The sequence below is a fragment of the Anastrepha obliqua genome, chromosome 1, assembly GCF_027943255.1.
Source record: "Anastrepha obliqua isolate idAnaObli1 chromosome 1, idAnaObli1_1.0, whole genome shotgun sequence".
Lineage (NCBI taxonomy): Eukaryota > Metazoa > Arthropoda > Insecta > Diptera > Tephritidae > Anastrepha > Anastrepha obliqua.
In genome coordinates, this window is record NC_072892.1 from 76,144,753 (window position 1) to 76,168,935 (window position 24,183).

Genomic DNA, 24,183 nt, shown 5'->3' on the forward strand with positions numbered 1-24,183 from the left:
AACGTATTTCAAGGCCAAGAATTCGTGTGCAATTGCTCGTCGTAAATTTTGTTCACGTTACGAATATTGTAACGTTTACGTGATGCCTCGAGTAAAGATTCAATTTGTTCATGGGTGCGAAGGTTCTGGGCAACAAGTGCGGTGGCAAACAGTCCACAGCCAGGGCCCAGCCGGACTTCGAAAACAAACGAAAATATTGAACGCGTGCCAACAAGTTTGCATTTTCGTACGGCAAACACCAGTTTTAGAGTGATGAAGCACATTTTCTTAAAGGAGGAACCCACTATTTAAAAATCAACAGCCACTTCACAGTCCCAAAGTGTCGATTTAGTGTGCACTGAGATATTTTCGAGGGCAAGCAATTTTTGCGCACAGTGCCTCTTATCGGCGCATGCTGAATGAGTATTTTCAGTACATATGAGGTGTGTGCAAAAACTAAAGTGAATTTTAACTTTTCTCAAAAAATATTTATTTATTCATCAATTTCCATTTTATCTCCTTCAAAGAAGTCCCCCTCAGTTATAATACTCTTGTGCCAGCGTTTTTCCCCAATCCTCGAAGCAGTTCTGATGTACAATTTTTGATATGCCCTTGAGCTCTCTCCCCAATTCGGTTTTTATCTCCTCAATCGTCGCAAAACGCCATCTTTTCATTCTCAATCTTCGTCTCATCAATCTTGGTAACAGGAAAAATTCGCAGGAATACGGTGGATGAGGCATGAAAATGGTGTTGTTTTTGGCCTAATAATCTCTCACAAGCAATGATGAGTGAGCAGGTGCATTATCATGATGCAAAAGCCATAAATTTTTTCTCTACAATTCCGGGCGTTTTTTCGTATTGTTTCACGCAAATGACGCATAACTTCAAGGTAATACTCCTTGTTTACCATACGACCTTGTGGTAAGAACTCCTGATGCACTACGCCATGGTAATCGAAGGAAACAGTGAGCAGAACCTTGACATTTGATCGAGCTTGGCGTGCGTTTTTTGGTCTTGGCTCTCCTGGATTTTTCCCTTGGGACGATTGGGCTTTGTTTTCGATGTTATAACCATATATCCATGATTCGTCAAATATCCACGTTTGGTCAAAATTCAGGAATTTTTTCTAGCAAAACTGATTGATGAGCCTACCGATATGCCGACATCCTCAGCATCTTCTCTAATTATGATTCGACGATTCTCCATAACAATTTTCTTCACTTTCTCAACATTTTCATCGGTTGTTGATGTGCTGGGGTGTGCAGAGCGAGCGTAGTCATTCACATCTTCTCGATCTTCTGTGAAAAGATTGTACCACTTGTAAACATTTTTTTGGCTCAGAGTACTCTCACGGAATGCTACTGTCAACATTTCAAGTGTTTTTAAGCAATTAATTCCATTTTTTTTACAAACTTTGGTGGAACTTCTTTGATCCATTTTTTGTTTCGATAACAGAAAATCGCCGAACACGCAAAACACTTGTCTCAGAAACAAACTAAATATCTTCAAGACGAGTGTATTAACATAAAAAAAATTGAAAGTCGAATGTACGTAGCCCGGGAAATTTGAAAAATCACCTTATTTGTTAAATCCACCTCGTACATATAGTTTCAACAAGATGGCACCACGCCGTACACGTCTAGAGGGCCATTGCGGTTATGTATGATTTATTCCCTAAACTATCGTATTAAGCCATTTCGGTGACATATCCTTACCACACAGGTCACCTAATTTTAGCCCTAGGGATTTTTTTCTATGGGGGTGCATCATGGGGGTGCTATGAAAAAAAAGGCAGTGAAATATCGTTCGCGAGGTTAATGACATCCTGATATCACTTCTCCAGCGAGTGGCTCGGAGAACAAAGGCCAGATTTTAAGACTGTATCCGATGTAACGGTCAACATTTAGAGGAAATAATTTTTAAAAACTAAAATCCGCACTTGTCTTCTATGTAATAGTTATTGAAATAAAGTTCTATCATTAGTAATTATTTAGTTTTTCAATTCCTACTTGTAGTTCTGCCCTCGGGCACTCCGTAAAAACTCAATAAAAGGTTAAGATATTTTTGCGAAATTCATCAAGGAACCATATTCTAATAAAAGTTGGCTTTTGTTTGAAATGGGCGAAACTGTTACTTAAAAACAAGATCATATCTCTGTTATAAAATAAGGGAAATTACTTAAATTTGGTCAAAGTTTAAAATTCTAAAAGAAAAATGGCATGAAAACTTACTAACTAAAAGGAAACTAACTCATCTGTTTGTGAATAAATTTTGTAATTTGAATGCTTACTATATATGAATATTAAAGATTTTTCTCTGCATAAAAATGAAGTCCTTAAGGTTAAAAATACAGTAAGAAGATTCATATAGAGGAAAAATTTTAATTATAGTGCATAACCGTAGAACCGCTAGATATAAGTAAGTATGTTGTAACATACGGTTAAATGTATGTTACGTTGTTACATATAAAACTTATTTTGTCATATTTAGTTTGTAAGATTGTTATTATAAATGGTACTAGCCTACGAACAGACTTTTAATAGTATCTGTAGGACTTACAGTTTATTGTAAATTATAATGTATTATTATACTAGTAATAAATAAATAAATTCAAATAAAATAAATTCAAATTAAAATTCGAGGCTGTCCGAATGTACATCTAAGTACTGCAATATGTTTTCAACAACTGTCCACAAAAAAGCTACCACGAATGCATACAACCCGAAATATTTAATTTTCATATATATTGTATATTATTATTCATCACATGTGCACGATTTGAATTTCCGAGCTGGTGCTTTTGTGCTAGTGTGGTGATTTTAAATTGTTTCTTTGATTAAGGTAGGGTGAAGAAGCCGTCTCTCTCAATTCTCTTTCATTTGTGATACTTTCTATACAACCAGTCTTCGCAGCCAGTTGTAAGTAAGCGAAGACAGTTGCTCAGAAACGAGTTGGAGTTTGAGACAAAAGGAAGCTGCTCTCCTATGACACGTATTAAATTAAAATTAATAAAGTTACTAAACAAAACGAAAGCAGTATTAGATCATTAAATATACATATTATTTAAAACAAGTGAAAATATAACCTAATATGTCTAGAATATCGGAAACAAAAGAAACCGTCGACCAAATTCAATTCAACTTAAAGAAAAGTGCTGAAAAGTCGAAAACTATAGTAAACGATCCATTGTAAGTGAGCTAGTGAGCACTGCTTTGTTTGCAAGTGTGTGTCTGTGTGTCTGTGCGCCGCTGCTACGCCAAAAAAAGAAAGAATTAGGAAACAAACTTTAATGAACTCAATTTAATGAACTTTTCAAAACTTTCTGCATTATGGCTAATGTCAAAGGTGTTAAGCAATGGAATACTTTTTGATTATTGTATAAATGTGGTTGGAATAATTTTTTGTTGGTTAAGACTAATTTCCTCAACTTTTTTTAATCACTTGCTTTAAATCATTTTATCGCAATCACAAAGTTGTTACAATCTTACAATCAGTATTTTAATGCGGTTTCGGATTGAAATCTAACTCTTCACTTACAATTTAAGCTAAAGTGCCAATTTTCGGTGTTAACAGGTTTCTAATTTATAAAACCAACATAAGCAAGAGCACAATGTATGCACGTTACTCGTACTCTGGAAGCAAAACCAAAAAACATGTCAAACAACAAAAAAAAACAATAAATAACTCACTATTTTCTAAGTGTTCATATGTTCTTCAAAAACGTTTAGCTAATGCCTGCGGTACATTAGAAGGTCTACAAAATCAAATGAATCAAATGTTTACTTGCCGGACATACATTCAATAATAATCTTTTTTTATTTCAACTGGTTCCTAAATAAGTTGTGAAAGGCATTTAGTTGCTCCTAATTTTTCGAAATTTCACCCCGGTTAAAATCCTCTTTTTTCGTTGGTGAAAATATTTTTAAGTTTTAATTTCAATTAGCTCTTGAGATAAATAACAGGTCATAGCGCATAACCTAAAAAATATTATAATAGTTATAATGAGCACATTGTGCACACTTCCTTTGATCCAACATAAATATTATTGAGGTCGGATAATAAACGCGTCCACTTCTTATATTTTAAAGCTAGATTTCCATCCATCCGACAGATATGACAAGCTATAACTCGAGAAAAGTTCATACATTTTTGCAAAACTCAGCAAGGGGCTTAATAAAGTTCGCTCAAGCTTAGTATATTGTTTACAACAGCAACAATACGTTTGGTCCTCATCAGATTTAAATCAGACATAAATTTAATTGGAATCGGAAAGATCTGATTATACTAAGGGTGTAGAAAAAATTTCATGAGAAATTTCGACTCATGAATATGGGATGGACATTAACATGGTTTTCTTGCCTGCCGGATATTTGCAAATACGAAATGAATACTATTCTATCTACCAAAGCTGTGTTGCCAATTTTTGACTTTCCAAAAACACAACCCTTTAAGAAAAAGGGCTCGAACGATCTAAAAACATGAATTATTTTTAATGCACAGGTATTTAACAAAAATAAAAAATAAACGTACTGCATAATGCATCATGCATAATTCAATAACAAAAAACTTATTCGTTTTTAACCATTCGGTAAAAAAGATTTGTCTCTACACATACATTTAAAAGCTACATTTTAAAATATTAAAATTACGACCCGTCACTGTAGAAAACCAACAATCAATTAAATGCATCTTAACCGACAAAATCAAAAACAGTACAAAGAACGCAAGTCCCGCCATAATTCGTATATATGTATACATAAGCCCCGCTATAATTCATATAACTATATGTGTGTATACATAAAGCCTTAGGAATTAGGTATTTATATAATAAAACCAAAGCCTTCTGTGCACAAATACTTACATGGGTGCAAATACTAATACCTATGTATATGTACAGGGAATGTCTGGCACTCGCCACGACAAAAATTCACGGTTCACCAAATATTTCTGTGTTCGTCAAGAAAAATGGATTTATGGATAGGACAGGGAAGTTGTAGTGGGCTCGTTTATAAATGAGCGAGCTTTGTTTCGAGAAATATGCGCTTGCGTTTTGTTGTATTAAAGATCATTTTGGAATGCTTGCCTGCAAAGCAAATACAGGGTCCGCCAAATAACTTTACGGAATTAAAAATGCTATAAAAAAGAAACTACTCAATATTTTTCCAAACTGTTTTCTTTATTTTGAAGTACAATCCTTCCGGTTAATGATGGAACACAACTTCATTCATATGGCTCTTGGCTTGGACTTTGTACGGCGTCATACCAAGGTCTTTACGCAAAATTCGTCTCAATGATGTCTCCGAAATGTCCAATTGTTGAGAACGACGGTGAACTGATGTTCCTCGTGATTCACGAACACTCTCGGCCACAGCAGCAATATTTTCGGGTGTACGCACGGTTTTCGGTCGGTCACGCGTTGGTTTGTCAATAAGCAACCCAGTTTCTCTTACTTTTTTCGCAAAGTAACGCATATACGCTTCATTCGGTGCTTTTCTTCTTCCCATTGCCGTACGTAATTTTCGTACACATTCTGCAACATTACCATGATTTTCAAAGTAATATCGCAATATTTCCCAGCGATCTTTGAGCGTATACACAACCATTTTCGTTCAGCGGAAGAATAAAACCAATTTTCTGTCAAATCAGATGACAGCTAACTGTTACCATTCTTCAAATAATACCTAGTTCAAATCCGTAACGATAGATGGCGGGCCCTGTATAAGCTATCTCGTTTTAACCAAAGCAATTAGTCTTGCTCATTTTGCACGTCACTGCAACAAACACACACATATAGTACATATGCCTACATATCACATGCATTTATATTTATATACATATAAGCATAAGGTAAGTAAGCAAACTTACATTAGGTTGTGCCATCACAATAAAGCGATGTTTGTTACAGTGACTTCAACACTACATAACTTCTAATAATAAATATAAAGTCTATTCTCTCTTTGGCCATACAATTTGCTTCACGTCATGCCTTGAAATTGATAAATTTATTTACTATCGATTTAATAATTTACATCACCAGGTATGTTATAATTGTCATAACAACAATTTTGCCTTTTTAGTCACATTCTTTATGTGGAGCAATGCATAAAGGTTACGGTTACGAATTTTGGTTTTAAAAGTATTCCATTTCTTCATTTAAGTTCAGAAAAAAGCACTGACCTACTTTCATTAACCCTTTATTGGCATTACATTAAAAAAAGCATTAAATCTAGTGCTTAAAGCATTAAATTGTCAACTATGGGCAGAAGGTTTCAAATACATACATAATTAATGTAGATATGAGAAATATTTTAGATAAAAAGCAAATGGTAATCTGTTTTTAAAAGTTTCTTCTAAATATCTATTTCTTGACACTCTCATGCATTTTTAAGTCGAAATTTTAGCAAAAGTGCCGTAAAGCGCTAGAGTGGTTGTACTCGTATACTTCAATCTTAATTCCCTTTGCTGGCGCTGCTCGTATGTACAAAATGTATCACAAATCTATTAAAAACTGGAAAACAGTGCTATATGAATGAAAAAATAAGCGTACGGTGCGTTTAATATCTCTTCGTTCGTTTTAATTTCTCTTTTATGGGTAGCAAAATGTAAGAATGTGAAAACTGATTCAAGAGTTTAACACTGCGGCCTTAAATTACTGAAGAAGCACTAATAATTCTTTCTTTTCCCATTCCTTCGTTTAGCCACAGATGGGTAACATTTAGTATCATTGTGATTCTAACTATTTGCACGCGATATTACAAAGTTACAGAACCTGATCATGTTTGGTAAGGTTGCAAGGCATATCATTGTATGAATCTATGCATTATATTAAAATTATTTGACATGCATTATAGCTGGGATGAAACACATTTTGGAAAAATGGGCAGCTGGTACATCAATAGAACTTTTTTCTTCGACGTTCATCCGCCTTTGGGAAAGGTATGTTTACTTTTAAAATGCTACTAAGCAAGCTTAGGTTAAGATAACTAAAAAAACATCCGTACATTCACCCCACGGTGTACAAGATACAGAAGGTGACGCCTCTCGAAAGCAGATACTTTATTTTTCGCAGTTTTGACAACCGACGACGTTAGCGCTGCGAAAAAAACAGACAAAAGCAAGAGAAGTTGCTTGTACGTGAATATTCCGTAAATGCCTTCGTCACGTTGTGATTTTTAATTTAAACAGACTAATAAAAATTAAGTACCTTGTGTAAAATTGTGGGAGCATGCATAATAAAAATACCTGTAAATGCATTTTACTCTTCTTTTTCACAAACAATTTTAATCCTCCTTTTCCTTGCATATCTGCAGCGCTGACGTTTCGATAAATAACAACTCACAATCTTGTATTCTATCATTCTTGCGTAGTTATCGTCTAGTTTGAGATTTTCGAACTCAAAGAGAAGACGAAAATGAAACGATTATCGTTCGAAACTGAAAAAAAGCTACAACCACTCACTTTGAGATATTGGTTAGGGAGATGGAGAGACATGCTGGTGTAGGAGTGTTTGGATCTGACCGAAAAAATGTAGAAGTTGGGAGGGAGGAAATTATGAGTAACAATTAATTACACTGTGGTACAAAAAAAAAAGTTGCAAAAAAACTTTGGATCGGACATGATGAGGGTTGTAGCTTATGAAAAACTGAAAATAATGGTATAGTTGAAATTTCCAATACACCCCCAAAATCTCATTTTATGGCCATAAAACCGTTTTTCAGTAGGTTGATATGAACAATCACTCCTAACTTCGCCAATTTCCATCCGATTTCGAATTTGCTTTTTTAGTTCGAAAGAACAAAAACAAGCCTTTTTGACAGTGTGTTAACATTTTTTCTGAAATGACAACTGACGAGACTGTAGACGGAAGTATTTGGAATTTTTTTATTTTTTCTCTATTTTTTCGACTTTGACATAATTTTTACGATATTATCCGATATTGAGGATTTTTTTTAGTACACTACTGTTATAGTAAATTTAATTTTGCGTCAAATGAGCTATATTTGACTGTAATTGAATTAAAATTAATAGAGTTGTGTGAGTTTTAAGATTTTATTTTTTTTTACTAATTTGGTATGTAGGTATAGCTTACGCTAAATGGGAATAAGGACGTGTTTTGATGCGTTATTATAGATACGTAATATTTATTGGAGTATATATGAATACATAAGAGTACACTGTACTGCATACAACAGAACTGGTTAGAACTTAAGAAAATATCTGACATATTATAGCACATTTTTTTCAATAGAAATATGGAAAAGCTCCCAAGTGTGCCAAAGTTCACACTGTACATTGATTAACAAAAGAAGTTTGTTATTATAATTTAACCTTATTAAAACGTCAAAGTTTTATTGTTTGTTTCATTGAAATTCAAAAGATATAAATCAAAACGTTGCCAGAAAAGTCAATTTTCTCAATATTCTCCGATGATATGGCATCATCAGCCTTATCATAAACCAGATGGTTGTTATTTTTGTAAAACGGACGTAAACGGTCATCATTATAAAACTCGAAAGCACATAAAGTATGCTGATGTTGCAACTGTTAAGAACCCCGTAGTCTTGGACGATATGATTGACTCAACTGCAGGTCATGAACTGAAGGAAGTTCAACTCATTGCTGATGATGATCAAACTGATAACAATAAACCTGATGATGAAGAGTACTTTCCGTCTGGTTCTAAGTTTTCAGAACGAGACATTGTATCAAATTCAGATTTTCAGGATCTTTCTCGTGATTTACATACTTCTATCGGGAAGACAATCTGAAACGCTCGCTTCTCGATTTAAACAATGGAATTTAGTTGATGACGACTTCAGATGAATGATGATGATCGAATTTCTTACAGAGAAGTATTCAAAACTGATGAAGAAATGACAAATGTACCGTACCATACTAAACTCCAAAGGGCCGTTTCCAATGCATTTTTAAGTTTGGAACTAGTGCCGTTGTGTACTGCACCGTACCATACCGTACAGTGCTGCACTGCACAATACTCCAATAAATATTATGCGTTTATAATGACACTTGTTATAATTTTCATGCTTCGAAACGCATACCAAATCTCGTAGTAAAAAAAGAAAAAATCTTAAAACCCACACAACTCTATTAATTTTAATTCAATTACAGTCAAATATAGCTCATTCGACGCAAAATTAAATTTACTATAACAGTAGTGTACTAAAAAAAATCCTCAATATCGGATAATATCGTAAAAATTATGTCAAAGTCGAAAAAATAGAGAAAAAATAAAAAAATTCCAAATACTTCCGTCTACAGTCTCGTCAGTTGTCATTTCAGAAAAAATGTTAACACACTGTCAAAAAGGCTTGTTTTTGTTCTTTCGAACTAAAAAAGCAAATTCGAAATCGGATGGAAATTGGCGAAGTTAGGAGTGATTGTTCATATCAACCTACTGAAAAACGGTTTTATGGCCATAAAATGAGATTTTGGGGGTGTATTGGAAATTTCAACTATACCATTATTTTCAGTTTTTCAAAGGCTACAACCCTCACCATGTCCGATCCAAAGTTTTTTTGCAACTTTTTTTTTTGTACCACAGTGTTATTATGGTCCACCTACATAAACGCCTATCGAACGGTACGTGGAATGGTAGAAAGTAAGCATTCTATTTTTTTCTTTCAAGATATGGACTGATTTCAAAAACCGGACAAAGAAGAATATTGAAAAAAAAAACACGGAGCCGTACTGCCACCGGTGGTGGCGCATTCCGTCACTCTCCTCTTTCCGAAATTGAGTAGGCTTTAGACAACCTTGTTTTCACTTTAAGGTCAGTAGCTCCTAGTGGCAGATTTTTGGGCGACAGCGGCCTCAATCACGTCAAGAAATTCATTGATTGCAGAAAGGCACTCTTTACTTATTTTAGAATCGCCGATTCGTAATAAATTAAGCCCATGAAATATTCAATGTTCTGTAAAGCACAACCAATACCGCCGGTAGAGACGCCCACCACACAGCCAACGAGCATTAAGCGCACATTTTAAGAACGGTGGCAGAATCTGAAGTGCAAGCTGAAGCTGCAAAAAAATGGAAGAAATATCAATGCCGCAGGTGGATGTAATAAACAGAATGACTGCTGCAGTAACCCCAGCCTGCAATTTAGGAAAAAAACTTGGAATATTTCCAAACCTAGCTATTATGTTCCTAACTTCTTGCGGTACTGAAGTGCTATTTTCCTTCTTTTTTTAGAGTAAATAATTATTAGATTGAAAGGTGAACTCATATTTTCTTTAGTTTTTTTTTTATATTTTATTAAGTATATATGTACTTCTTAAATATTGGGTAGTCGAAAAAGTCTTTTCGTATTTTGTCAATAGATGTCGTTGGAGTCATCTATCTCCAGTGCTACCAATCACATTGTGTCATATCATATGGTGTTAGAAAGGTGACATTTTAAGCTTCATTTAACAAAAAAAAATTAAATTCGGAGAAGTTGAAAAAATATTATAGCTGGTCAAAAATGAGTGAAAATAATGAAAAAATTCGCTATATTTTGAAATTTTTGTATAAAAAAGGGAAGAATGCCGCTCAAGCCACCAATGAAATTTGTAAAGTTTACGGAGACGATGCTGTATTAGTTCGTGTAGCACAACAATAGTTCGCAGGCTTCCGTTCTGGAAATTTCGATGTAAAAGATGCACCTCGCTCCGGTCGACCTATCGTTGAAAAAGTCGATGAAATTATAGAAAAGATTGACCAGGACCGTCACATAAGCTGCCATGACATCGCCAAGGCACTAAATATTCATCATCAAACGGTTTTGAACCATTTAAAAAAGGCTGGTTACAAAAAGAAGCTCGATGTTTGGGTACCACATGAATTGTCTGCGAAAAATTTAATGGACCGAATTAACATCTGCGATTCTTTGCTGAAACGAAATGAAATCGAACCATTTCTGAAGCGAATGGTAATAGGAGACGAAAAAGAGACGACAATAATGTGCGAGAAAGATCATGGTGCAAGGGTGTTGAAGCTCAACAAATGGTCGCAAAGCCAGGATTGACGCCTCGAAAGGTTATGCTGTGTGTTTGGTGGGATTGGTTTGATTGATTGATTCTACACTTTACTGTCCACAACTGATGAGATTGAAGCAAGCAATCGAATAAAACGACCAGACCTGATCAGCAGAAAGGGCGTCGTCTTCCATCAGGACAACGCTGGGCCACACACATCTTTGATGACTCGGCAAAAACTGGGAGGCTTGGCTAGGAAGTTTTGATGCATCCAACATATAGCCCTGACCTTGCATCATCGGACTACCATTTGTTTCGGTCAATGCAGAACTCCCTTAATGGAGTAAAGTTGGCTTCAAGGAAGCCAGTGAAAATTACTTGTCGCAGTTTTTCGCCGAGAAACCACAAAAGTTTTACACTGATGGAATAATGTCTCTAGAAGAAAAATGGCAAAAGGTGGTAAAATCGGTTGTCATGGCCCGATAACGCTCTTGATTGACGGTCAATGGTTGGTGTTGACCATTTTCAAAGAAGAACGGCCCAATGACCATATCAGCGCAAATGCCACACCAGACTGTAACTTTTTGGTCGTGGAGAGGTACCTCTTCAATAATTTGAGGGTTTTCAGTGGCGTAGAAACGGCAATTTTGCTTATTTACGGTTCCGTTCAAGGACAAATGGGCCTCATCACTCATAATGATTTGATGCCAAAAATCCTCATCAGTTTGGGCCATTCGGACGACAAAATTGGCATATTCCAAGCGACGAGGCTTATCGGCCGGCAACAGTTGTTGATTTAGTTGTATTTTGTACGGGAATATCCCCAAATCCAAACGAATGATACGTCGTAGAGTGGTCCGAGGGATGTCCAACTGAGCAGAACGACGATTACCTGACGTTCGCGGCGATGACTCGATACTGGCTCGTACGGCCGCGATATTTTCGTTAGATCGTCTTGGCCGCTTTTTATTTGGACGTCGGGTATTAGCCACAGTGCCGGAAGACAAAAATCTTTTGTGCATTTGCTTGATTGCGTTCTTTGACGGCGCACTTTTCACTTTATTTTTTTTTCTCCACGCACGTTGCGTTTTTACAATCGAGAAGGAATTTTGAATGTACAGCTGAACAATTTCAGCGCGTTCTATTGGGGTGTACTGTTTCATGGTATAAATCTCCTTCGACCGACGCTTCCAACGCGGTATGTCATTAGCTGATCTGAAATTACAGTAAAAAGTTATAGGGTTACTCAATGGGTCAGTTTAATATGGCCAACCCTGTATTTGGTTTAATAAAGTTCATTATAAATATAAAAAAAATGAGTTGAAGTTTGATTAGAAATACGAAAAGAATTCTTCGGCTACCCAATATAAAGAGTCAAGCGATATTTTTTTTAATGTTTATGTAAATATTTTATTAGATTGAAGACGTAGATGAATTTGGCATGTAGCGTACCTGAAATCTATATATAAAAATATTTAATATATTAATAAAATTGCATATATTAACACATTATTTGCTATCCTCATTCTAATAACGGCAGCAGTACTCGTATTCGAAATTTTACTGTTTCTGAGCTATTCAATGGAGTTTGATGTTTGGAGTATAGACAAACGTTATGAACAGCATATATTTATAAGTTGTGTTGCTTTTTTCGGTGAATAATTTAGCCCTCTCGAGTCAATTATGTATTATGGTTTTTCAACCCACCGAAGCACCTTTCAACTACAATATGAGCTTCCGAGTTCTTTATGTTGGCTGCACTTCTGACCGCTGCCATCAAATATGGCAATTGGTAACCAGAATCACTTATACACATTTCATTTATCTCCAACAGTTTAATAACTTTTACATGTTTAAAATTTGCATAGTGGCCATGTGTGACTCACATTCTAAACAATTGTGTCACGATTAGCCCCTGGATGCTTGGCGGCGACAAAAGTAATGACCACATTGTGATCGCATATCTGTAGGAAACCTAATTTATATAAGTATATGTAAGCCTGTGAATATAATAAGTAATTAACCTACCGCCATTACATTTAAACTGTAAAAACATTGACGGTTGAGGTCGAAATAGTAATATAGTTGTCACCACTTGTAGGCTTAGTACGAATGTGTGTTCCATCCAGGTATTCCGTATATTCGCCATTTCATTTCTTTCGATTCGTTGGCGTCTATTAGCGCGATAGCAGCATACATTTTTTAAATTTTAAAATACGAGTCTTCTTTTTTTCCATACCATATCAGAAAAATCCTTTTAGACCTCACGAATTCGGTGGTTCTTGTGATTAAATTTATTGCCGTTTTCACGAATATTGAGTTTTATGTATTATTTCATAAAAATCTATTATATAGGTATGTATTTATGTGTTTACCTCCTTCCATTTGCATATGTTGTTTTAAAATGAATCGGTTAATATAACACAAGAATATACGTTTAGCTCTATTGCGCTTCCAACTCCGAAACAGAAATCATATAACCACTTATGCCCACCACTGTACATTAGGATCGGGAGAGAAATCCCAGGCATGAGACCCCAAATGATAGAAAGGTTTTCTCTAATAGCGGTTGCCCCTCGGTAGGCAATGGAAAAACCTCCGGGTGTATTTCTGCCATGAAAAAGCTCCTCATAAAAATTATTTGTAAGTCGGAGGCGGCGCAAAACTGTAGGTCACTTCGTTTTGTGGGAAGACATCGACACGCGCACCCAATAAAGGGTGTAGTGCCAATTATATGTAGATGTAATGAAGCGATCCCAAGAAAATACCAAAAATTAATATCCATGTATCATATATAGTAACATAAGTATGTACAAATAAGAATATTGAAAATAAATTTACCATATTCACCACTTTGAGTAATATTGAGCATTATTAAGTATTAGATAATATTCAATTCTATCAATTTCTTAATGTATTTAAAACCTGCATTTACAACTCTATAGATGCTTATAGGGCTCTCTGGGTACTTGACTGGATACAATGGCACTTATCCTTTTGAGAAACCGGGCGATAAATACAACGGTACCCGCTATGAGGGAATGCGCTATGTAAGTCAGTTTTTTAATGGCTTCTGATTTTGTTCACCATTTACATTGAATTTTCAGTTTTGTACTACCCTAGGAGCACTAATAATGCCCATGGCTTTCGACACTGTATATGATATGACACACTCCTACGAAGCAGCCCTGATCTCCGCACTTTACTTAATATTTGGTGAGTAAATTTCTGAAGAATTGATATATGCGTAAACTCGAATTTTGTGTATTTGTATGTCGAAAACAGATGTTGGCCTTTTAACATTAAATCAATATATATTGCTCGATCCCATTTTGCTCTTCTTCATGACTGCGTCAATTTGGGGAATGGCCAAGGTATCAAATGCTACTGCAGCTGGAGCATCTTACACAGGCCGCTGGTGGTTCTGGTTAGTTTTTACGGGTACTATGTTAGCTTGTACGACAAGTACAAAGTTTGTAGGACTTTTTGCAGTGATGCTTGTCGGTTTGCATACAATCCATGAACTTTGGATAATATTTGGAGATTTAAAAAAACCAATTGTAAGGCTTATAGAAATCAATAATAATACTTTTACACACATGCTTATGTAGGTATGTATAATCACTTTTTTCTTTACATGCTAATGCAGTTGGAAACTATCATACAAATAGTCTGTCGTGCGCTGGCCCTAATTCTGTGGCCAATATTGTTGTATATGCTCTTCTTCTACATTCATTTGGCAGTACTGAACCGGAGTGGAAATGGTGATGGTTTCTACAGCTCTGCTTTTCAGTCACGTTTAATTGGTAATTCGTTGCACAATGCTAGCATGCCACGTGATGTGGCCTATGGTGCAATTGTAACTATAAAAAATCATAAAACTGGGGGAGGATACCTTCATTCTCACTTACATTTATACCCAAAAGGCCTGGGAGCGCGACAACAACAGGTATTATTAACTGACAGATTATATGCAATAGTTAAACAATAATAAAAACATTTTTACATATTTATAAAAACATTGTTTATCTGCAGTTTCGCCCGTGAAGTGGGTTTCTTTTAGCATTAAGCATAATGCAACTTGAGACAATTTGTTAAATTAATTACATTTTTTAACTGAAATCTTTATTACACGCTAAGCGAAAGGAACTCACTCCGTACTGGTCTTCTTTGATCTATGCAAATCTATTTTGATGCGAAACCTAGACATATGCAAGTAATAAAACTTTAATGAAATTTTTTACTTGTGGATGACGACCAAACGATCACACCCCTACTCACCTACAGAGAGACCCCGCTCCAGTCTGCCACGACCATTCTGTCGCTAAACATTTTGTTGATAAACTTGAGAAGGTCGGCACCTACCCCAGTTTGTCCATAAACTTGTGGTAGGGTTGTGAAGGTTCAGAAGGGAGCCACAGGGACATGAGCTCGCGGTCGCACAATTAGATCCTCTTGTTCAGCTCCAGCTTAGCTTCCAGCTGATCCATCTCCAGCTTAGCTTCCTTCCATTCCTCTCCCTCCAGGGCACAAACTATTCATTTGTATGTTCCATAATGCCACCTGGCACAGCATGGGGCAGATACAGGATTCTCCCTTACTACCATCATAAAAACCGCAGAGATGTGCGGACGCTACCCTCTCCCATTCCTCCTTTTAAGGAGAGTCATCTTTTCCAAGAATGATAGAGCATTCATGTTTTGCGACTTCGCTAAAAGACTTTGACATAACTTCATAAATCTCGGACCTATTTTCGCAGAAAACATTCTCTTCTTTTCAGAGTTTCCGCTACCCTTCCTCCATCTCTCTGAGAACTTTCTGGCCCACTCAGCCATCAGATCAATAATTATTAAAGGACAAAAAATAAAAGCTCCCAGCGATATCTGGGGAATTATGGGTAAAGCTTCAACGATTGATCCAGGATATTTTGAGTTATGGCGTTATGTACATACAAAAATAGATAGATAGAGCTTGAAAAATAACAAGTTTCAATAAAACGCTTTAAAGACGAGTAGAAGCAACGGATGTTCAAGTACCCATCCCATACCTTTAAAAGTTGTGAAAAATATTATTGAGATATACCAAATGCATTAATTTAATAAAATACAATCAAATACAAAAAAAAAATCAAAGTTTAACTACGTACATATATACCGCATAAGTTTTGTACCCTAATATCTAACTACGGTGTTCTTGTGGCCTACAGATCACAACCTATACACATAAGGACGACAATAATAAATGGATTATAAAGCCATACAACAAAAATGCATTTGTCGATATAAAATATGTTAAGCATGGAGATCTTATTAGGCTGGAGCACGTTGCTTCTAAGAGAAATTTACACTCACACGATGAGCAAGCTCCGGTTACAAAACGTCATCTACAAGTAACAGGCTATGGCGAGGTAATGCTGAATTTTTAGTTAATCCAAACGAAGTAAAGATAAGTTGTATAAGTTATACGTGTACACTGAATCGTCAAACATTATTATGAACCACAGTTGGCAAATTCATTCGAATAATTATTATCGCTTCAGGACGGTCAGGGTGATGCTAATGATATTTGGAGAGTTCTTTTGGTAGATAACAAGCAAAATACGAGTGTTAAAACCGTTACAACAAAGTTTTTGCTAGTGCATTACATGCAAAATTGTGCTTTAACCGCAAGTGGAAAACAACTTCCGAAATGGGGATTTGAGCAACAGGAAGTTTCTTGCAATCCCAATATAAGGGACAAGAATGCTATTTGGAATGTCGAAGATAACCTAAACAAGAAACGTAAGTTCTGGGTAAGATTATTTGTAATATAAACCAGCATCAATAATAAAATTTTTCCTTTATAAAAGAAAACTTTAAACTTTCATAATATTAATATTTATATTCCGCATTATATAGCATCCGACCCGCAAAATAATACTAAAACCCCTTTATTAATCAGGTGGCATATACATATGTATATATGTATGAAGTGAAGCGCTTTCAACTCGAACCGGTTATATAAACTCAATTAATTTGCCAAATTTTCTAGTGATCTTTTGCGAGTCAGATGTAAAGCAATACAGGCCATAATATAAATTAGTATACAAAATTTGTGTCTTCACATAATTTCAGTGCCCAGCGTAAATCTCGATATGTATGCGCCGGGATTTATTGCCCGCTTTATGGAATCACACGCGGTCATGTTTCAAGGAAACGCCGGACTTAAACCAAAGGAAGGGGAACAGACTAGCAAGCCATGGCAATGGCCAATTAACTATCGGGTATGGATTAATTCATTGATATAACTTTGGCGTCATTTATTTGGTGAACCTTAGTTAACAATCTTTTAAAATAATGTTACTTATTAAATTCAGTTGCAGAAGTGTTAGTTTTCATTAACCTTGTAACGATTTGTTACCTATGTACGTACCTAAAAACTAGAAGGAAGTGAATTTTGTACCCCTATCCCGCCATCCCTAAAACAAGATTATGAGTTTATGTATAAGTATATAAGTCGGTCACAATAGCAGACGTCGTAGCCGAATAAAGTGGTTCGTGGCTACCATTCGGAAGCGTAACCACGGGCACGAAACACCAATTAGTAGAAAAAGTGTTTTCTAATGGCAGTCGCTCCTCGGCCTGTGAGTGTATTTCTGCCATGAAAAAGCTCCTCAGAATAAACCATCTTCCGTTCGGAGGCGACATAAAACTGCAGGACATTCCATTTGAAGAAAACATCAAGACGCTCACCGCAAACAGGAGGAGATGCTCTGCATATCCAATAAAGGATGTAAGGACAATTATATACATATATATATTAATATATACGTTAACTTTCCAGAATAAGGAATTACAAGTTAAATTAAAAAATAATTATATATATATATATGTATATAATTGGTACGTACACCCTTTTTAAGTGTTTGGCCGAGCTCCTCCTCCTATTTGTGGTGTGCGTCTTGATGTTGTTCCAAAAATGGAGGGACCTACAGTTTCAAGCCGACTCCGAACGGCAGATATTTTTATGGTTAGTTTTTTCATGGCAGGAATACACTCGGAGGCTTGCCATTGCCTGCCGAGGGGCGACCGCTATTAGAAAAATGTGTTTTTTTTTTGTTTTTGTTTCATTTTGGTGTTTCACCGAGATTTGGACCCACGTTCTCTCTGTGAATTCCAAATGGTAGTCACGCACCAACCTATTCGGCTACGGCGGCCGATTAATTACTAATTATAAAAAACCATTTGAATAACTATTACAAAGAAGACAAGTGAGGATTTTAATTTCTTATTAAGTACTTTCTCAATATTGAATGCATAACTGTCGAACTGACGTGCATTCTTGTGTAGACGAGTCCAATGTTCTTATTTTTCGATGTCTAGCTGGGCTCCGGTCGTTGGCTGTTTGGGCTGAGAGTTACAGCTTGTATTTTCAGATGGACGGACGGAAATTAAATATTAATATGTACTAATTTTCTGTAATTTTTATCGGATCTTGCGTTAAGCTACTAATTGCAGTTGACAAATAATGATGATAATCACGGCGGTCAGGTAATTTATCAGTTAGACTAGTCGAACATAGATAGCCTGACCAAACCAATCCGTAGCACACTTTTCCAAGAAAAATCAATAAAAACAAAAAAAAAATGTTTCAGTAAATTTTGGAAAATGGATTTCACCTTAACATTGCTGCTAGCCCCACTGACAAATTTTTGCAATGTATACTCGTAGATAATTCATGCGTTATTCCAGGCGTTTGATATTGCATATTCCTTTTCCTATATTCCGTGAAAAACACTCCATCATGGTGTTTAGAATTGCGTTTGCTTTGTAAGGAGATGTGCCCACTACTTTTCACATAGAATGGTCAAATACTCACACTCTACAAGTAGATAGCTTGGATATACATATGGGCATACATATGAATACTGATGTACTGCAACAAATATGAAAGAAACTAATGAATTTCTAAAAAAGTAGATATATCTCAAGGATATTTCGCACAGTGTTAGCACACAGCACTGGAAAAGAATTATTTTATCTCTTAAAGTGGTAAACTGTGGCTTCTAAGTTATTTTGCCTCCTGTTGGAAAAATTCTGTCAAATTCTATGTGATGAATTTCGTTGTTTTCTAAGAAAGGCAAAAATAGTAAAATATTTGACAAGAAATCAAATTCCTATTGGCTTTCGAGCCATAAAAAGAAAATTATTTTGTGTTTTAGAAAATAAACCTAACATCTGAAACTCCACCTGTATTAGGCATAACTAGACCATTATTTTGGGAAGAAATACATTATATTAAACAGGTTTAGTATATAATTCATTTATATCTCTGTGTATATAGTAAGTATATAAAATGTATGTTTTTTTCCTTTACTAATGACACTGACTACGTTTTGTGTACACTCGTAAACATTGCACTATAATATCAATAACTAATACAGGGACAATTCTTCTCTGGAAACTCTTACCGCATATATCTGTTGGGGAATCCTATAATTTGGTGGAGCAACCTAATTTTCCTTGGCGCTTTTTTGATCGTTTCTTTGGTAGCAGTTATCAAGCAACGTCGTCTCGAAGGTCAATTGCAAAAACAAGAGGTGTCCGTATTACAAACAAATAGAGCAAAAATTACAACCACGGGTAATTATCGTATACTCTAAATTTATCTTACTATATACTTATATATACTTGTGTGGGATGGGCCATCTGAGGTTTGCAACTTGAACTACAGTTTGTTTTTAATGTGTCAACTTAAATTCATTGGTACTAAGACAGAAAGTTATGTTAACATTTGCGTTTCTCGAAAATGGCCGATTTGCGTGCGAACGAGGTGGAGAAATATTAAAAGTTGGTAAATACTAAAGCAAAATGGTGAATCACCTTCTGAAATCGCGAGAATACTGCGTTATATATTCGGTAGAAGAGAAGCGCCTTCCACGCAGTTTGTGAAACGTGTGTGAAACTGAAACTAATAACAAGAATCCAACTCATGCAGTCATGAAAACGCTTCTAATAAAATTATCTTCGAGCCGGAGAACATTCGTTTAATTTCCTTAGTTTTTTTAATAATGAATTTATGGCGTATCCTTATACGAAGGCTTATCTCTGTTGTGCGGCTGAACTTTGAATCAGCTAGGAGACGCTGGATTCAAGAAATTTTTTATTACGATTTTACTATATTTGCGCTTTCTCTGATTTGACTTACATATATTCAGAATACAAATTGCCTATACGAGAAGAAATATGTTTGGAGGAAATGTACCCGCTAGGTGGTGCTGGGCTCAACATATTTCGCAGTTTACTGTCAAGGACCTTATATATGTAGGCGTACCACAAAACAGAGAAAGGTATGACGTTTTGCTTATGCTATTGGAAGATGTTAATTGGTTTTAATAATTACACATGACTTTCCTATTAACTGTTTTGAAAAACCTACATCTTTTAGATATTTTAAGCGTATGATCCTACATATATCAATCATGGATGCTGTGCCAAATTAGTTTCATAGAAGCTAAGTTATTGTACGAGTATCTATGGAATGTAAGAGTACTTTTGAATCATCGATGAAAATATAAATTCTTAACAAAGAGCCAATATGAATTTTATTTATCCCGATAAAACGGCAAAAAAACGTCATTTACCTTAATTCTTCTTATATCTGATTTCTTTTCAAAATAAAACATATTCAGTAGAACACTTGAAGCAGCTCATCAATCATTAACTATCTGTTTCCTAGTTTGTAAAATAAGTGTTGCAACAAGTATGACTGTTTCTTCCACAATCTTTGTATCTTCTGCTATTTTATGTAAGACTTTTTTTTTATAGATAGTAGAGATTCAAAACGAATATCATTAAATGCAGCAACCTGGTTCTTCATCGGATGGACGACACATTATATTCCCTTTTGGACAATGGGTCGTGTTCTTTATTTCCATCACTACTTTCCAGCCTTAATATACAACTCAATGTTGACAGGTAAGACAGAGTTCACTAAAACGCTGCTTTCATATATTCCATATTTTATTTTTTTGCTAGACTTGCTAGTCAGAATTTGAAGGGATTTTTCCCTTGGTAAGCTGTAAGCAGATTTTCTGTTGAAATTCAAATTTCATTACAAAAATAATATTAAAAATGAGTAACACCAAATCACCTGGTTTTAAACATTTGCCCATATTTCATCATAGTAGCACTACATTTGAGCTCACATCATTTTGCTTCATCTTTTTGAAGCATTTGCGATATTTTCCTTGTTAAACATATGTACATATATTAGTAAAATATTGAACAAAGTACCAGTAAACATTGCATAAAAAAACCTTATAAATCGAAGTTCCTAATCGCAAAAAATGAACAAATCAGCTGCGCCGATAATTTCACCTTTTATATATTAATATAATTATCCGACTTAATTCGGAATTACTTTAGGAATTAAATGTAACTAACAGCTTAAATCTATTGTGAATAAATAATAATGAAACTTTTAAAGAGAAGAACAAGAAAGACTGGTTTGTACTAAGACATTTCGAAATTATATTAACTGTTTTTATATTTCGGAGCAGTTTGAGAAATTGCAATTTCAAATTTTTTTCTAATAAAAAAATTATTTGTTAGCATCAGGGCAGCTTACGGGTAATAGCTTGCTTGCGATCCATCTTTTGCTGACAAAACTATCCAAAAAAGCAAATGACCTGTTCATTAATCCGCGTAACAACCGTCTCTCATAGAATTCTATAATTGAAATAATATATTCTGAAGAGTCTTTTTAGTATATTAATTGGTTTCATTAATTTACAGGAGTGATGTTTCAATATTTAGTAAGTCACTTACCAAAGTGGCTTCAACACACACTGCTTGGTGGTATAATTTCTATACTGGCCTACAGCTTTATAAAGTTCTCACCACTTGCCTACGGAATGAGCGGATCATTAGCCAACGAGCCTAATTCTACAATGTATGGACTAAGATGGCTTTCAACTTGGGAATTTTGATTAATATACTTAGTATGAATTCATATAAATACTTTATTGTTAAGCTTTTGATCTCTCTAATCAATTTAATAATAGCTTAATAAAATTGCTTCGTTGAATTCTTAAAATATCTGCTCGCACAATTGTTTACATAACAGGCCGTGTAAAAAGTCCTGTAGATCCACGAACTTGGCTATATTTTGCATTTACTTACAGTTACACCATTTTATTTGTGTATCCGGCAGTTAAATTTAAGGCGAATCCATACAAGGTGATATCAGTAGTGCAAAAACAAAATATGCAATTTTTTTGCACATAAGTATTTTGTTAAACCTTTTTTCATCAGTTAAATTAGGATTTTTTGTCCATGTAATGCGCCTTATGAATTACATTTAAAACAAGTGATATTGAAGTTTATTAATTAACTTCCGAATTATCTCACCATTAAGGAGTCCCGGTGGTCTAGAGCTCGAAAATTTAAAACGATATTTCACTTTTTTAGGCTTTTATTTAACTCCTTTTACATAATAATTAAAAAATTAGGGGCGATAGCCATTGGTGTTGTGAACAACATAAACTCGATTTTTTGACCACCGGGTCCCCTTAGCAGATATTTTGTTTTAAACTTTGCAAGAAACTCTTCAAAGTAAACAGAATTTTTTTGAAGTGAAAACTTCTTTAGAATCGTTGGGAGTGATTTGAGAAAAAGTGAAACGAAAAAAGCGACACTCTTGGCTACGAAGCGTTATATTATATGTTGATATAAACGTAGCGACGAACTAAATAACTTTTAGGCCAACGCCGACAGCATGGCGCGGTAGCCGAGCGACTAGCAATGTGAGCTTCCGATCCAAAATCCTTGGTTCGAATCACAAGAAAAAAATTTTTTTTATACAGTTATTTTATTTTATTTTATGATATGTTTATGAGGAGCTTTTTTTCATGGCAGAAATACACTCGGTGTTTTGCCATTGCCTGCTGAGGGGTGAGCGCTATTAGAAAAATAGTTTTCCTTAATTTTGGTGTTTTCACCGAGATTCGAACTGACGTTCTCTATGTGAATTCTGAATAGTAGTCACGCACCAACCCATTCGGCTACGGCGTTTGTTTAATTTTACTGATGCAAAAATGAGGGAAAATATTTGAATAAAGTTTGCTTACTGTTTACACATTTTCCAAAGGTGACGGAGAACCAAAAAAAAAAAGTCGATTTTCAAACAAATACGAGTGCATATGTGTAATTGTGTTAGAGTTTCGGTCACGCCCCAGCAAAACCTGCGTGCATATGTGTTTGTAACATTCAAAAAAATGTAATTGTGTTAGAGTTTCGGTCACGCAGGTTTTGCTGGGGACGCTCATAATAGCAACCGCGTGTGTATTTTTATATTCGTAAATATTTTCATTTTTAAATATTTACCGCAATTATGCCGAAAAATAATGCAGAAAAGTGTCGTGAATATCGACAGAAAAAAAAATCAATAAATAGCATCACGGAATTCATTCACGAAAATTTAATAAAGTATACACCAGAAGTATCGCGGATACTTAGAAAAGATTACGATAAAGTTCCAATGATTTTAAGTGGCGATTTTAACGTAAATTTTGCATGTGGACACAGCGGTTCCTTCAATTGGCTTTCTCAATACAACATTCAATTTAAAAATGTGTAACAATCGCACTGAATCGACAACACGATCAAAAACAACAATTGACGCGGTATTTCAAAGATATGTTGACAACATCGAAACCAAAGCATTTGTATCATATTTTAGCTATCATAAGCCACTCGTATCATTTGTTGAAATTGAAAACATTGAGGATGAATAATAATAAAATGAAGAAAATAAAATATGAACTTTATAGCAATATTATAATGAACCTATAATTATCCCGCCCCTAATGCTGCTTTCGTCTCATTCTCTCTCAGTTTGTTTTACGGAAGGTTTCACTTCTATCGCGTCTAACCGCTAGACTGGTATTTTTTTTATTAAAAAGGTGAAAAACCACTTTGTCCCTTGTTGTTGTTGTAGCATGAATATTCCCATATATATGTACGGGGAATGCTGCTAGATTGGGAACGAACATTTTGTTCCTCAAAATATTATTATTTATTTAAAAAAGTAAATAAATTACAAATTTAAATTTAATTTCTAACCCTAGGAGCCGAAGGCCTTCGGCTAGAGCGTTCCTCAAAATAGTCGCTTCCAATTGAATAAAATGGGTCACATGGTGTAAAGACATTTAAATTACTATTTGCAATTTTCAACCACTGTCAATTGTTTG

The 24,183-nt window shown here is 35.1% G+C and overlaps 1 protein-coding gene across 2 annotated transcripts; it reads left to right on the forward strand.

The window, feature by feature from the left end:
* The first annotated feature begins 2,945 nt into the window (after positions 1-2,945).
* LOC129248862 (protein O-mannosyl-transferase 2) lies at positions 2,946-21,972 on the forward strand. Of its 2 annotated transcripts, none has more exons than XM_054888476.1 (13): positions 2,946-3,167; positions 6,678-6,761; positions 6,831-6,915; positions 13,898-14,002; positions 14,060-14,168; positions 14,238-14,512; positions 14,602-14,901; positions 16,159-16,359; positions 16,492-16,732; positions 17,066-17,214; positions 19,375-19,573; positions 20,759-20,908; positions 21,728-21,972. In XM_054888476.1, exons 1-13 carry the CDS (start codon positions 3,070-3,072, stop codon positions 21,919-21,921), a joined length of 2,190 nt encoding a protein of 729 aa, XP_054744451.1. In that variant the 5' UTR covers positions 2,946-3,069; the 3' UTR covers positions 21,922-21,972. The 2 variants fall into 2 exon arrangements, with proteins under 2 accessions (XP_054744451.1, XP_054744455.1); XM_054888480.1 differs by having other exon boundaries at positions 2,946-3,140.
* The last annotated feature ends 2,211 nt before the right edge of the window (positions 21,973-24,183 follow it).